We start from the raw sequence: 17687 nt of genomic DNA on the forward strand, positions 1-17687 counted from the left end.
CCACTTACACAGCAAGCTGCTGGAGGCATAAATGTCTTCAGATGTTTCTTATGGCCAATCCAGACGCGGCCGCTCTCCACTCGGAGGTATCATAAAGCGGCATTAGCACAGCCTATTATAAAGGAACTGCGTATATCAGGACAAAACAGCAGCAGGCATTAATGTTCCATGAGGAAAACTAGGGCTCTGTAAAATGATTTTAACTTTGAGTGCTCGAGTCTACAGACCCTGTTAGATTAGAAAAAAAAGCTTAAGAGAATGAGCTACATGACTTTGGACTCTTTAGGGTAGATGAATCTGATTCTAAAAGAGGCTTCATCTTACCTCTTGTCTAATCTAGTTGCATAGGAAACCAAGAGTAAGGGAATTGAGCCTGTAAAGGTGATTTCTCAAAGGGTACAGGTTAGCAACCAGCAACTTCGGCTGAAAATAAATGGAAAACCACTGTGCAGCTCATCTCCACCTGGCTCAGCTGGGAATTATGTACAGACAAACCAATGTGGAACTAAAGCGGGATAAAGCAACGAATAAAATAGTGCATATACTATGAAAAGAAAGATACTGACAGTCTATGAAGTGTGACAACACAATCAAGCCCCCTAATCTATTTAATTATATTTATGGTCATAGCATAACGACTTGCATTATTAAATGCTACATGGAGGGGTCACGGTCATAAGTCAACCTGCTTCTTGGAGCAACAAGGTAGATTCCTTATAATGTATTAACTACATGTAAAGTAATAACTCAATATAATGTAATAACAACTGGTAATAAAAGCTCATAATGTAATTAATTGCTGATAGTGTAATAAAATCTTCATCCAATAATTTAATAGGATTTTTGCACATAATGTAGTAAGTTATTACATTATGTGCTGTGTATTACATTATAAATTGAGTAACAATAAAATGAAAAAATAATGTAATAACCAACTAATAATGTAAAACAAAAATTGAGTAAAAAATTTTTTTTAAATTGGAAGAAGTGCTTATAAAGAATCTCCATAATGAGTACAAATGAAGCTCAATTCCAATAAAGCATACAGTAAGAATTATATTATTATATAATTTATTATATAACCATTTACACCAATCAGGCATAAGATTATGATCACCTCCTTGTTTCTACACTCACTGTCCATTTTATCAGCTCCACTTACCAAAAAGGAGCCCTTTGTAGTTCTACAATCTGTTTCTCTGCATGCTTTGTTAGCCCCCTTTCACCCTGTTCTTCAATGGTCAGGAGCCCCACATGACCACTACAGAGCAGGTATTATTTGGGTGATGGATGATTCTCAGCACTGTAGTGACACTGACATGGTGGTGGTGTGTTAGTGTGAGTTGTGCTGGTATGAGTGGATAAGACACAGCAGCGCTGATGGAGTTTTTAAACACTTCTCAGTCCAGCAGTGACAGTGAGTAGTCCACCAACCAAAAATATCCAGCCAACAGCGCCCCGTGGGCAGCGTCCTGTGACCACTGATGAAGGTCTAGAAGATGATCAACTCAAACAGCAGCAACAGATGAGCGATCGTCTCTGACTTCACATCTACAAGGTGGACCAACTAGGTAGGAGTGTCTAACAGAGTGGACAGTGAGTGGACACGGTATTTAAAAACTCCAGCAGCGCTGCTGTGTCTGATCCACTCATACCAGCACAACACACACTTACACACCACCACCATGTCAGTGTCACTGCAGTGCTGAGAACGATCCACCACCTAAATAATACCTACTCTGTGGGGGTCCTGACCATTGAAGAACAGGGTGAATGCAGGCTAAAAAGGTATGTAGAGAAATAAATGAACTACAGTCAGTAATTGTAGAACTACAAAGTGCTCCTATATAGTAAGTGGAGCTGATAAAATGGACAGTGAGTGGTTTTAATGTTATGGTTGATCAGTGTAGAAAATTATAACGTCACACAAATTATCAATCTACCTCATTCTCTTTCTTTACAGACTAGGTCAAAGTATCTCCATAATAGTCTCAGTGTGTAGTGCCAACCAACAGTGGACCAATTAGGTTGCTGGGCACCCAGGGCTCATTGATGACAGAGAACATGAAAGCTCTGGTATCGAGTAGGGACCAACAAAAGTTCTACAGTGGCTCAAATTGCAGATCATTTTAATGTTGGTGATAAGGTAACTGTGTTGCCAGTCAAACTATAAACTCCTCAAGGCACTAGGATGCACTGTAAGAAGATCCACCTCGCATCCATATACAGAAGTTAACCCTGTTGGTAATGTCCTGATACCAGATACCACAGGCCTCCCTTAGACATCTTGTGGAATCCTGGTTTGTTTGTTTGTTTGTTTGTTTGTTTATTAGGATTTTAACGTTGTGTTTTACACTTTGGTTATATTCATGACAGGAACGGTAGTTACTTATTACACAAGGTTTATCAGTTCACACAAGGTTATATCGAACACAGTCATGGACAATTTAGTATCTTTGGACTGTGGGAAGAAACCGGAGCCACCGTGCCGCCCCCATGTCCTGGTAAGACAGAGCTGTTTTGACAGCATACTAGGTGGATGGTCCTAATTTTTTCCCTCATCTGAATGCAACCATTATGCTATTATACAAGCAAGCAAAGCAATCACAGGCCCTAATCATTTTCACAAAATGCTGCCCTCATTACAGATCACCAGCATACTGAACAGCTGGCAACCATGTTGGTTGGCAACAATGCAGTGAAAGACTGGACAGAACATACTGCTGTCCATTGCTCAGGGCTTTTGGTTTAGCGGTCCTAAGCCAAAGCTGGGCCTTTGCGGATTAGCTCTCGACACAAAAGGTTTGCAAATGGCAGTGTTGCCATGAGTACTGGCTTTAAAAATAGTCTGAAAAACGCTGACTTTGTTTAGTCTCATAGAGTTGAGCCTATACCAGCCAGCAAGCTTCCTTGTTACTGATTTATGTCTGTGCCCTTGAAACACTATGTTTGTGACTGATGCGATATGGAACACTGTCCGTTGCCTCATGTTCATTTGAGATCTCACAGTACTGAACTGATCAGAGCTTTTTATTCTGGATACATGTTAATTTGCAATCAACCTAAAATAGCTCACCTGAGCAACTGGGCTTGTAATTGTGAGTGTCATTTCTAAATCAAGTCGCTAATTTATGTGTTGTTGAGCACCACATGTCCTTCACAGTCTTCATTTAGTGCATTTTCACAGATGCACAGAATGGCTTATTCAGAGGGATTTATTCTCTCTGTTCTTTTTCTGAACAAACTTCATACCCACCCCCCCAATCCCCCCTCCCCCCCCCACTCCAAATATTTGTACCGCAGATAGGGGTCACCTGGGGTCAGAGCTAACCAAACACACCATAGACAGAAAGGTGTGGCTTGACAAACTAAGGCTCTATGACGAAGCATACTCTAAAAAAGGTATGACCAAAGGGGGATGTGTTTTCTTACCGTGCTTCTGCAGCCAGCAGTTCATCGTAGTGAGAGGACCTCTGATCATCATCTTGACGATATCTGATAACTGTAGCCAGACCTTTACTGACCAGAGCCTCAGCAGTATTTCTACAAAAAAGAAAATCACAAACACTTTTGGTCAGGTTTAAACAATTTTAAAAGAAATACAACAAAAAAGCATCAATAATTTTCAGGCTAAGAGCTCGTCATTCTGTTCTACCAAGACAGTAACTGCCAAAGACTTCCTGGCTGTCGGTGTTGCACAAATTTTTTGACATTTTTCACTACTAGGCACAAGCAGACTTAAGGCTTCGGTGAATCGGAGAATCAAGCAATGATTGTTAAATCTAAAAAGGAGGTGAACTGTGCGAGCAAGCCGAGCTAAAATTATTTCATTGCTTTTACTCTTCCTTTCCAATAAAATTTCCAGTCTGTGAGAGCTGGGTGGCTCAAACAAAGAGACATCAGTACAACATGACTTAAAAAGGCAGGACTACTAGGGTGCAAAGGATAAAAGGTAATTTGTTAAACAATGTAAGGTACGGCATGGTGGCATAGTGGGTAGCACTGTCGCCTCACAGCAAGAAGGTCCTGGGTTCGATCCCCAGGTGGGGCAGTCCGGGTCCTTTCTGTGCGGAGTTTGCATGTTCTCCCCGTGTCCACGTGAGTTTCCTCCGGATGCTCCGGTTTCCTCCTACAGTCCAAAAATATGCCACCAGGCTAATTGGAAACACTGAATTGTCCTATAGATACCTAGCCGCTAGATGCACAAACCAGTGCATTGCGGTGCCGGTCCCAAGCCCGGATAAAATAGGGAGGGTTGTGTCAGGAAGGGCATCCGGCGTAAAAACTGTGCCAAATCAATGCGGATCATGATCCGCCGAGAGCCGACCCCGCAACCTAACGGGACAAAAGCCGAGGAAGAAGAGTTAAACAATGTAAGGTAAACAGGCCATGTAATTATTTATTTATTTATTCATTTAATTATTAGGATTTTAACATCATGTTTTACACACTTTGGTTACATTCATGACAGGACACGTAGTTATTGATTACTCAAGATTCCCTAGCTCAGTTTCAATGTCAAACACAGTCATGGATAATTTAGTATCTCCAGTTCACCTCACTTGCATGTCTTTGGACTGTGGGAGGAAACCGGAGCTCTCGAAGGAAACCCACACACACATGGGGAGAACATGAAAACTCGGACCCAGAACACTCCACCTGGGAATCAAACCCAGGACAGTGCTACCCACAGAGCCATCCTGCCACCAGGCCATATGATTAAAGATTAGAGTAAAACAGGTTTCACAAATGTACAAAAAAGTATTTGAATAAAAGAAGACGGACAATCATGTTTAACTAGTTTTTAAGACTGGATAATGCCAGAGCATTGGGGGTAAAAGAAAAAGCCAGAAAAAAACTGAACCAATCAGATTAATCTTTGAATACACAAGCAGAATTATTTTAACGGACAATTAAACCATTATTGCTTGGGTTTAGGTATGTTTAATTAAAGTACCACTGTTGAACACAACAGGTTAGCACCCTCATACGATGTCTGTCAAGCTACAGATAAGAATGGACTTCACCACTATATTAAGTACTTTAAATAAACAATTACTGATTTTATTAAAAGAATAGCACATATTTTAAATTCTCCTTCATCCTGTTGTTGTAGATTGCTTTCTAATTACATGCTACAATGATCTCTAATCATAAATATGATCACACTTTAATTACACTACTAATTATTGCCGCCACGAACTTATTTTTTACAACCAATTAAAAGTTTATTTACTTGTTTTTATTAATCCATTAGATATATCTACCATCTACCAGGCAAAAGAAAATAAAAACTCCGGGGGGAAACAAAGCTTCAAATTAATCATATTTATTTTACTACTTTCCATCAATGCAACATCAGTAATGACTGCCTATTAAGAGCTAGAACAAGGTAAACATGTTTCCATTTGCAACGACAAGGTTATTTTATTATTTTTATTTCAAGACAGATTTAACTGATACACAATTGTTCTGTTGAGCAGTGAAAAACTGAATTCCACGTTGGGGAGATGACGTGTGCTAGCCTGTGAGCCTCATTGGTCAGGCTGGCATTTGGCAGTTGTAGTAACGGGAAAATAGCTAACTTGAAAAACACTCACTCACTCACTGTCTTAACCGCTTATCCAAACAGGGTCGTGGGGGGTGCTGGAGCCTATCCCAGCTTTTCAATGGGCGCAAGGCAAACAGTAACACCCTGGACGGGGCGCCAGTCCATCGCAGGGCAGAGACACACACACACACACACACACACACACACACACACACACACACACACACACACACCCATTCACCTACAGGGCAATTCAGTGTCTCCAATGAACCTTGTTTTTGGACTGTGGGAGAAAACCAGAGCTCCCGAAAGAAAACCCACGCGGACACGGGGAGAACATGCAAACTCCACACAGAAAGGACCCGGACCACCCCGCCTGGGGATCGAACGACAGTGCTACCCACTTAGCCACCGTTCCGCCCAACTTGAAAAACAGCCAAACAAATACAGAAATAGACTTTTGATCTGTTTGGAATATCAACCCAACAGTTGCATTAAACACAGGTGTGCATGTGGCAGGAGAACAGCTGGTAAAGTCTCCAGCCGTACAGATCCGTGAAGTGAAGCTCGGGTTTAAATATGAAGAGCAGAGAGAAATGCAGTGCGCCATCATAAGCAGGCCACGTGGCTGTACGGCTCAGCCCGTAGGATACGGGTGCCACCTGTTACCCACGCTCTTCTTACTCGCCTCGCTAAGGCAGGCTGGGTAATCAGTTTAGCCTGAAGTGATGAATGTCCTCAGTCTCCTGCATCACAGCCACACGTACGCTAATGAGAGAGCCAGTGTGTTGGATCTGACTGAAGCACAGCGAGACACCGACCAGTCATAGAAGGCCTGGAACAGATGCAGTTTGATTCATCTCTTTTCCACCTTGTAAAGCAGGACGGGGTACAAGGATGATATTTTAGGAAGGGCTAGAGTTTTAATAGGCACCTGTTCATGCAGTGCTGCCAGTTGCTGCCACTGTAATAGGGGATTCAGATTTGACACTGACACTGTTTTAAGCGAAAGTAGTACAAACCTTACATATACTGTATATACACTGATCAGCCATAACATTAAAACCACCTCCTTATTTCTACACTCACTGTCCATGTTATTAGCTCCACTTACAATATAGAAGCACTTTGTAGTTCTACAATTACTGACTGTAGTCCATCTGTTTCTCTACATACTTTTTTAGCCTGTTTTTACCCCCACAGGACCACCACAGAGCAGGCATTATTTGGGTGGTGGATCATTCTCAGCACTGCAGTGACACTGACATGGTGGTGGTGTGTTGTGTGTGTTGTGCTGGTATGAGTTGATCAGACACAGCAGCGCTGCTGAAGTTTTTAAATACCGTGTCCACTCACTGTCCACTCTATTAGACACTCCTACCTAGTTGGTCCACCTTGTAGATCTAAAAAGTCAGAGACGATCGCTCATCTATTGCTGCTGTTTGAGTTGGTCATCTTCTAGACCTTCATCAGCGGTCACAGGATGCTGCCCACGGGGCGCTGTTGGCTGGATATATTTTTGGTTGGTGGACTATTCTCAGTCCAGTAGTGACAGTGAGGTGTTTAAAAACTTAATCAGAGCTGCTGTGTCTGATTATACCTTATAATACCTACTCTGTGGTGGTCCTGTGGGGGTCCTGACCATTAAAGAACAGGGTGAAAGCAGGCTAAAAAGGTATGTAGAGAAACAGATGGACTACAGTCAGTAATTGTAGAACTACGAAGTGCTCCTATATGGTAAGTGGAGCTGATAAAATGGACAGTGTGTGAAGAAACCAGGAGGTGGTTTTAATGTTATAGCTGATCGGTGTATAAACTTACATATACAGGGCATTATGATTAGCATTCATTAATTACTTTAGATAAAGTAACCTGCTTATTAGCCTTAGGCTGCTTCACATGATTAGTGTTTTGTGTTTCGTTTGCCGCCAGACTGGGTGCATTTTGCCTCAGAGTTTGCGCAGCATGCAAGCTGTCTGCTGACTGCGCCACTGAGCACCAAGCTCAAATTAATAAACTCTACTGACAGTATTGACAATGTATTCACATGCAGTTTTATATAAAAACTATTTTAATTTATACAAGAAATCTCTGGCTACTGGGGACGTAAGATGATAAAAGTGTGGTTTAATTAAATCTAATTGTTTCATTAATCTAAAGGTGAATTGAACTATATCAAGACATGAGAAGCAATTCCAGGATTAGGAACCTTGCTCTCTAAAATGCAAGCCCAATCTCACAGTTTACTAATCGTGATGCCATATTTTTCCCCACAATGCCATGCTAGATTAAATTAAAGTCAAATTAAACAGTTTAGGGATTTTGTGTAACAGTTATGATCTCTCCACCAAATCTGTGCTTTGCTTCTGTCTATGTCAAACGATGTTTCTCATTGGCTGTGCTTTGACGAGGTCAGCTGCAAATGGGGTCAAATTCCAGATTGAAGGGCACTCAGGTGGCCCAGCGGTAAAACATGCTAGCACACCAGAGCTGATATCTCGAACTCACTGGTTCGAATCCCAGCTCTGCCACCGACAGGCTGAGCGCTTACACGAACAACGATTGGTATGTTTGTTCAAAGGGTAGGTGCCAGGGGAGACTTATGCAACTACGACCTCTGCTGGCTGATTGATGGCGCCAGCACATGTTGAGTTAAGGAATAATGCATTGATCAGGGTGTGTCTCTGTGTACACAATATATCCACATATGAACTCGCCTCGTGCAGGTGAAAAGATGCAGTCGGAGGGGACGAGAGTTAGTCAGAGTGAAGGTCAACATCAGTAGAGAAGAAGCGTAATGCAATCGGGTAATTGGATAAGACTAGATTGGGAAAAAGAGAGCAGTAAAAACCAAGCATCAAAGCGGCAAATCCACACGACACCAGCTCACTCCATTGGAAACGATGGCAGAGCCAGAGCAAAAGCCGTACTTGACTGTACAGCTCTGACAAACAGCAACGATTCGTTTCTCTCATCATGCTCATCACCATCGTTTGACTAAAGATCAATCTCGCATTTGTTGATGCATGATAACATTGAAATGTTCCATTAAAAATGAAAATCTGAGGGTGCTCAAATGGCACAGCTGTATAATGAGCCAGTACACCAAAGATCTATTTGACACATCAATATCGAGACCTTCTTTTCACCTTCACCAAGGACTTTAATAGTATTAACTGCCTTGATCGTATAGTGGCTGTTTTATGAGCTACATCTTTCATATATTTGCACTATGTGAGTATGAATAATTCATCACACCAATAACATCTGGTCAGTGGTGGAACCAAATGTAGACGATGTTGACAAGGTGAGGCCACAACTTGCATCTATGATAGGTAGTGCTCATAAAATCACCAATAAAAATACATTGAAAAAAGTGATTTTAATAAAAAGCTCGGTGAGCTTATGACTGTTCATGAATTTGGAGCACATGTATTGAACAGGCTGGTTATGAGAAACTGATATGAACGAGCGCCAGTGCAATGACATCACCAAATTAAGCCTCATCCAACAATTGCTGTTTTACTTCAAATCCATTAAATATTACAAAGCGCTGAATCAGCAGCTGCAGCTGTACTTACATTCCTCCGATGGTGACTGTGGCGCAGGTCCTTTCTGGGAAGGCAGGTAGTGGCCCTGTTTCTGTGCCGGCAGTGGCAGCTCTGATGTAATCGACGGTGACGTTGACCTAAGAGCACGAAGAAATCACTCAGTCAAAAGAGAAGGCTACTTCAAGCAGCCATAAGCCTATTATGAGCCCAGCTCTGGAGATATACTGACCACTAAAACCCATATGAAGACCCCGAAACATGCTACTGCGTGCCTGATTTACGACAACACGTTAAATCTGACAGAATTATAACTCGAGAAAGCAACACAATATCTAAAATTGATATTTTTGCAAGGGATCTTAAATCAAGTTAAGGGCTGGAAGATTAAAAAACAAACTGAGAAAGAAAAACATCCAGTATTTCACCCTGATATAGGATGAACGTGTTGTATGGTGGAGTCTAATGAAAATCTAAGAGACAGGATAGTCATGTCTGTGGGCTAGTCTTTCCAAGGTCAGTCTCAGTCAGTGTAAATCATGTCCAGCCAGGTTGTAGATCTCCCCTGAGGAGCACCAATCAAACATAGGAACTGTTTATCACGTAGAGCGTGAGGTGGAATGGGCGGATGACTACAACCATGTGCAACGGCTCTTGCACTAGAGGAGAAGAAAGCAGCTTGGGCTTTAACATCACAGTAGTCTTGAGGTTCTAGACATGATTTTGAATTAAGGATAACAGTCAGTTGAGCTAATCTGTTTGTAAACCACCAAAAGCTGTTTACATCTACCTGACCCTGTGTGGAAAAAATGCCTAAATCAATCAATTAACCAAATTCAGTTCAATTTTACTAGCCACACCAGCCATGACTACTGCCAGACTTGTCAAGTCAAGACACTTTTATTTCTATAACATTTAAAAGACGTGTGTCAACCAAAGTGCTGTACATTAAAATCAGGTATAAATACCACTCAACATGTCGAATCTAAATCTTGTCGAATCTAAATTTCCTGACTTGCAATGTGAATCAGGCTAGAAGGGATCAACAACTACAGATGTGAAACAAATGTATCTGAAATCTAGCAGTCTGGAAAATGGTTAAAGCCATTGCTAGGGCTCCCGGACTTCAGCAAACCACAGAGAAAGTTATTAGCCATAAATGGAGAAAAATTTAAACAATGGTAAACCTTCTCAGAAGTGACCTATCAAAATTTCACCAAGCATGCATCAACAATGTCACTAAAGAACCCAGACAAACATCTAAAGAATTGCAGTCCTTGCTTGCCTTAGATAAGGCCAGTGTTCACTATGCCACCATAAGAAAAACACTAGGCAAACATGGCAACCATAGGAGAGTTGCAAGACCATTTCAGGCATGGACTCGTCAAGATCTCTGTAAGGTGTTCTGTGGTATCTGGCATAAAGGTGTCAGCAACTCATCATTTTCTCCATAAGTTCCTCTATGGGTCTGACTTGTCCGTCCAGCACATTCCACGGATGCTCTAATGGATTGAGATCTCAGAGAATTTAGAAGCCAAGACATAGATAGGTGGTATTTATAAAAGTAACATCCACATGAATGACAGTACCAAAGTAAAACCTTGCCCTGAGCATTATAGTGCCTCTGCCAGCTTTCTTTCCTCCTATAGTGCATCCAAGTGCCACCTCTTTCCCATGTAAGCAACACACACACACATACACACACGCAATCAGCCATGCACATGATTTTAAAAAAAAAAGAAAAAGAAAATGTTATTTATCAAACAAGGCCTCCTAATTCCTTGGCTTCATAGTCCAGTTATAAAGCTCACATGCCCATTATAGATGGTTTAAGCAGTGGACAGGTGTTAGCATGGACAATCTGTCCCATCAGCAGCTACAAAGCAATGCTGCAACACATTGCATCATCTGTCACCCTTCTATAACAGCAGCATAAAAATAGCTTTTTAAAAAGATTGGACCACACAAGTTAGCCTTTGCTCCCCATTGGCATCAGTAAGCCTTGGGCGCCCATGATCCTGTCACTGGTTTAATGGTTGTCATTCCTTGGGCCTTTACTCAACATCCCACAACATTTGCTGTTTTGATGATGCTTTGACCCAGTCGTCTAGCTCTCACAAATCTACAACAGGGCTGCTCAGGTAGCACAGCAGTCTAATGCACTAGCCCAGCACAGCTGAGATGTGAATTGCTATCGACAGACACAACTGACAGTTTCTGTTGGGAGGTATGGTCAAGGAATTCCTTATTATTGCTGCACTTGCAGCCTCTGCTGGCTGGTCATAGGCATCTGCACAGATATGGCGAATAATTGAGATCTGTGCATGAAGTGAACCCGACTCAAGCAGGTGAGTTTGGTATAGCCCTACTTGATCTGGGTACGAATCTACAGCGGTAGATGAGATGCAGGTGAGTAATTGGATAAGACTAGACTGGGGAAAAAAGGGGGCAATTCATAATTAAAATATTTAAAAAACATTCTGAGGCTAGCATGATACCATGGACGATACAACTGGTACTTTAAGATGGTCTGGCAGACACAGTTAACAAACTATGTCAATAAAGTGTTCCTTCAGACATGTTTAAACACAATCATGCTATGCAGTATTTTTTAATGTGCACTTATTATGATTGCATGGCTCTGTGCCAAATCAAATATGTGAACGAATGATCAATTGTGGCGAACTCCAACGGGAGCGGCCTAATAGGATAAATCACAAAACTGCTGGATTCAATAATTCCAGTTAACATTATATCACTCAGGCCTGTATTGTACGCTTCGTGAGAATAACCTGACTGTAACCATCAGTGCCAAGTGTTACTGGTCACTGGCACAATAACAAACCATTTATTTAAGAGAAAACATGACACTGTGGCGTAAACAAACTACTCCTGTGTCAGAATCCATCCCCATCTGTGTTCATTTCAGAGAGGCCATCAGACTCTCCCATAGGGAACACACTAGCTCCTGTTTTCCCTCATTAAGGCTGAGCATAACCCTCTTCGTTCACCTGCAGTCCTGTGGGTGGGCACAGATGAATGCCATACTGTTGCATGTTGATTACAACTGAACACAAAACATGCCTTATTTCCTTTGTACTAGCACAAACACTGTTGTACTTAATGACTGCCCCCATTATTCAGTTAACTCTCTGTGTTCATGCATTGATGGCAAGGTTTGATATAGAAAGACTCCAGTATCCTGCACAGAGCCCTGGCCTTCGCCCTACTGATTACCTTTGGAATGAATGTAAGTGTCCATAGCAATGGGTACAAATGGGTACAAATTCCCACAGACATTATATGATTATGGATAACTTTTTTCTTGCATAAATTAGACTATATGTCTACGTTAAAAATGTGTTGTGTTTTACTTAAAATAATAAATTATTTAAATAATAATAATAAAAACATTAGAAATATAGGAAAAAAGCTCTGTATATTAATAACCAAATAATTATAACAATTGGGCCCAGCTAAATAGTGAACATCATTTAGGAAATAGTCTCGTGTTCATGTACTAATATCATGGTTTGAAATGAAGGTACTCCAGTGTCCTGCAAAGAGCCTTGGCCATAGCCCTATTGATTACCTTGGGAATGAATGTAAGGGTCCATTGCAAGCCAAGGCTCTTGTTCCAAAAAATTTTCTTTTGACTGAATGGGTACAAATTCCCATAGACACAACAAAATCTTATGGAAAGCCTTCCTAAAAAATTGAAGGCAGCTATAGCCACAAAGATGTCTGTTTATTTATTAGGATTTTAACATCATGTTCTACACGTCGACCACATTCATGACAGGAACGGTAGTCACTCATTACACAAGGTTCATCAGTTCACAAGGTTATATCGAACACAGTCATGGACAATTTAGTGTCTCCAATTCACCTCACTTGCATGTCTTTGGACTGTGAGAGGAAACCGGAGCACCCAGAGGAAACCCACACGGACACGGGGAGAACATGCAAACTCCACACAGAAAAGACCCGGACCGCCCCACCTAGGGATGGAGCCCAGGACCTTCTTGCTGTGAGGCGACAGTGCTACCCACTTAGCCACCGTGCCGCCCAGCCACAAAGAAGAGGCAATTCCATATAATCGCTTTTGGATCTGACATATGCCTAAACGTGCTATATAAAAGCTCAGGTGTCCACACATTTTTGATCAGATAGTACAGAAGGAATAAAGCTGGCCCCGGCATTCACTAACACTGCTCTTGACCTCAAACATAAGAGTTAAGGGGTCCTAAACACTTGTCACAAACACATCAGTGCTGTAAAAAAAGAAAAGAAAAATCAGTAGAGTCTCTTTTTCTAAGATACAGCTTAGTGGATCAAGCAGTGAGCCTAATCAACAAATAAAACAATTTCTCAAAAACAGGTTTTTTTTTTGTGTCTTTCTGTCTCCCTCAGTTCAAAAGTGTTTTGCACCACTGGGCAGATGTAATAAGATTGGGCAGATGACAGGGCATTTCTCCTAAAGAGCAGAAGATGAAAGGGGTGGGGGAGCAAACAATTCAACCCTATTTAAGAGGAAATTTGATTTATTTTTTAGTTATTTGTGGAATTGAACACTAATATGTATTTACACTGATCAGGCATAACATTAAAACCACCTCCTGATTTCTACACTTACTGTCCAACTTACCATATAGAAGCACTTTGTAGTTCTACAATTACTGACTGTAGTCCATTTATTTCTCTACATACCTTTCTAGCCTGCTTTCACCCTGTTCTTTAAATGGTCAGGACCACTACAAAGCAGGTATTATTTGGGTGGTGGATCATTCTCAGCACTGCAGTGACACTGACATGGTGGTGGTGTGTTAGTGTGTGTTGTGCTGGTTTGAGTGGATCAGTCACAGCAGCGCTGATGGAGTTTTTAAACACCTCACAGTCACTGCTGGACTAAGAATAGTCCACCAACCAAAAATTTCCAGCCAACAGCGCCCCGTGGGCAGCGCCCTGTGACCACTGATGAAGGTCTAGAAGATGATCAACTCAAAAAGCAGCAATAGATGAGCGATCGTCTCTGACTTTACACCTACAAGGTGGACCAACTAGGTAGGCGTGTCTAATAGAGTGGACAGTGAGTGGACATGGTATTTAAAAACTCCAGCAGCACTGCCGTGTCTGATCCACTCATACTAGCACAACACACACTAACACACCACCACCATGTCAGTGTCACTGCAGTGCTGAGAATGATCCACCACCCAAATAATACCTACTGTGTGGTGGTCCTATGGGGGTCCTGACCAATTAAAGAACAGGGTGAAAGCAGGCTAAATAGATATGTAGAGAAATAGATGGACAACAGTCAGTAATTGTAGAACTACAAAGTGCTCCTATATGGTAAGTGGAGCTGATAAAATGGACAGTGAGTGTAGAAACAAGGAGGTGGTTTTAATGTTATGGCTGATCGGTGTACGTTTTTGTATTTGTGCGTATTTTGAACCTGCCCCTGACTAGTGTAAAGATGCAGCCGGATACTTCAAACAGCCCTTTACTTTTGACCATGAAGCATAATTATTATGCAAAACGTGTAGCCGGCTGATGGTCTTGCATCCTAATGTCATACAAAATATTGCGTTTGATTTATCTAATCCAAACTGAAAGTATAACAGTATCCCTGTGCTTTTCTCTGCTGCACATTGCTGCTTTACAATTTCTGCTCTCCTGAGCTCACCCGTCTAGTGTGAGCGGGTTTAAGTCCTTCACTCACTGAAGTACATTTTTCACTCCAGTGAACCTGCGACAATAATAAGCTATTAGATATACGAATGTCTTACATTTGACTGTTGAACCATGCCATTACATTTAGCAGAGAATTTAAATTCATAAATATTGCATCGCAATGGTCTGAAGAGATAATGTTATTCTCTGAACAATGTTTCGGCTCATTCTGCTGGTAGTAAGCACAACGTGTAATAAACTCCCATAGCGGAAAAGGCTCATACTTTATGACATGCTCCAAAACGTGTTTGTTATTTGCTGATATACAGGCTCTAAATGTATTAGATATATACAGAAATTAAGCTTTTTTTAAAATATTTTATAAACAAAAAACTACTCATGAATTAATATTTTAATGTCAATTTAAACATGACAAACACAAAGCAAAGTGGTAAAAGACACTACACACAATCTGTGAATAAATATTCCACAGGGACACTGAGCTGGTGGGGGAGACTGGGGTTATCAAAAATCGATTACATTCATGACAGAAACGATCGTTACTGGTTACACAAGATTCATCAGTTCACAAGTTTCATGTAAAACACAGTCATGAACAATTTTGTATCTCCAATTCACCCTCACTTGCAGGTCTTTGGACCGTGGGAGGAAACAGGAGCCCCAGAGGAAACCAACACAGACACGGTGAGAACATGCAAACTCCACACCGCCCCACCTGGGGATCGTACCCAGGACCTTCTTGCTGTGAGGCCGACGGTGCTACCCACTGAGCCACCTTCCCTGGGCACCATGTAGCAACACACTGTTGACAGGACACCAATCCAACACAGATACCTTCCTCAGACACAGTCAATCATGACTGTATAGAAGCCCACCCGACTGATAGCACTTCTGGGGGTTTAAACCCTAGTGAGTTGCGTTATTTATTTATTTACTGCAGTCCCCTTAAAATAAATACATTATTAAAATAATAATAATCAAAATAATATCAGGGGGAAAAAAAGCTATTACTTTTTCAGACCATTGAAAGTACTGTATGTCTACAGTATTACGTGAGCCCACCCAACTGAGATCTGGATTCGAATCCAAGTGGTGCTATCGACGGGTTCAGCATCTACATAAACGTAATTGGCTATGTCTAAGAAGGGAAGAAGAAGGGAACCCTGCTATGGCTTAGTGCCCTGTCCAGGGTATTTCCACCTTGGATTTGGACTTGGATTTGCCACGACCCTGACCGGGATAAAGTAGTTGATGAACATGAAATAAAATGAAAAATGAAAGTAATTTATACATACTATATGGTCAATGATACACTATATGGTAGTGCCCAGGTGGCGCAGTGGGATATTTCGCTTGAACACCAGCACCGAGTTTCTGAACTCCTCGGTTTGAAACTCGGTGTTGCCACCGGTCGGCTGGGAGCAATCCGGCGGGCATAATTGACAGTGCCTGCAGCAGATACTAATTGGCCACCGTATCTGCAGGGTGGGGGCCGGACTATGAGTGGGTGGGTGGGTCATCATACACTGTGTAAGGACCCTGATTGGCAGAAGAGACGACTGTGCAGAATGCAGGGGCAAGAAGAGGAGGGCTGTGCACGTGTCGAAAGAGGCGTGTACAACGACTTGCTCTCCTCGGATGCAATCTGGTATCTCTCAGCAGCAGAAGACAAAATTGAGTGCGCTAAATTGGGAGGAAAACGGGGAGAAAATGCATTAAAAAAAAGATACACTATATGGTCAAAAGTATTTGGACACCTAACAAGAAGCCTGTTGCCTGTTCCATTTAAAAAACAAATGGTATTAAAATGAGTGACCACTACGTGGTATTTTCAACTATAACAGCCACTCTTCTGAGAAGGCTTCTTACAGGTATTTCTGCCCATTCAGTCAAAAGAGCATTTGCATGGCTGGGCACTAATGTTGGTCAGGAAAGCCTCAACTGATTATCCAGTTCAATATTTTTGTCCACTGAGTTTGTGTTTCAGTCACATCCATTTCTATACTCTAAAATAAATTCTGTAACATGCATGAAATACTTCCAACTTCATGACAACAGCTCAGAAAGCCCTTACTGCAACAATAATGAGGTACATAATAACAAGGTTTGCTAGAACTGGTGTGGATATACAATGCTCTTACTTTATGAATAACTGCAAGCCTCTGGTATTGTCTTCAGGATACAATCCATATCAAATCTATTTGTGTGAGCACAGGTATTAAAGGTGTGCATGTCTCTTTATGAATGAGACGTCTCTGAAGGCTCACATAGATGAGACACAAATCCAATGTACTTCCGCACAGAGGAGAGGCTGCAATATCTCAAGCAAGCTGCAACACTTGCAACCAGGACATACCCACTTCATATTACTACAGTGTTTGCCACTACATGCCCATTGCTGCTGCTGCTGCTGCTGCTGCTTTTGTTCCCACAGGAGTGCAACTGCACTGGGATGTGTGAGCACAAAGCAACAGCAGGAGCTGCAGGAGCTGCAGCAGCACAGTGCGACCCTTCATTTTCAATTCAATCAGAAAACAAAAAAGCACAGTGTCTTTGATCTGAAGAACAATGACACAGTAAAGCGCTGGCCTCGGAAAGGCACTATAGTGGCAGACATTTAAAAAGATGATGGCGACAAAAGGTCACAATGCAGCCAATAAACCTACACAGCACCATCACAAACAAGCCTCTTTTTAGTTCACTCCACATCTGGATCAGATATATGTATTTATTTATTAGGATTAACGTCGTGTTTTACACACTTTGGTTACATGCATGACAAAACAGGTAGTTACTCATTACACAAGATTCATTAGTTCACAAGTTTAATGTCAAACACAGTCATGGACGAATTTGTATGTCCAATTAACCTCTTTGACTGTGGGAAGAAA

General features: G+C 41.6%; 1 protein-coding gene across 3 annotated transcripts in view; it reads right to left on the bottom strand.

Moving 5' to 3' along the window:
• The window catches only part of snd1 (staphylococcal nuclease and tudor domain containing 1), a 320334-nt gene that overhangs the window by 231509 nt on the left and 71138 nt on the right, over window positions 1–17687 (bottom strand). For all 3 annotated transcript variants that reach the window (XM_062994655.1, XM_062994656.1, XM_062994658.1), the window contains exons 12-13: window positions 9133–9239; window positions 3433–3543 (exon numbers count right to left, since the gene is read on the bottom strand). In XM_062994655.1, coding sequence (XP_062850725.1) covers window positions 3433–3543; window positions 9133–9239 — 218 coding nt within the window. The remainder of the gene's footprint in view (window positions 1–3432; window positions 3544–9132; window positions 9240–17687) is intronic.

Source organism: Trichomycterus rosablanca, chromosome 1 (assembly GCF_030014385.1).
Source record: "Trichomycterus rosablanca isolate fTriRos1 chromosome 1, fTriRos1.hap1, whole genome shotgun sequence".
Lineage (NCBI taxonomy): Eukaryota > Metazoa > Chordata > Actinopteri > Siluriformes > Trichomycteridae > Trichomycterus > Trichomycterus rosablanca.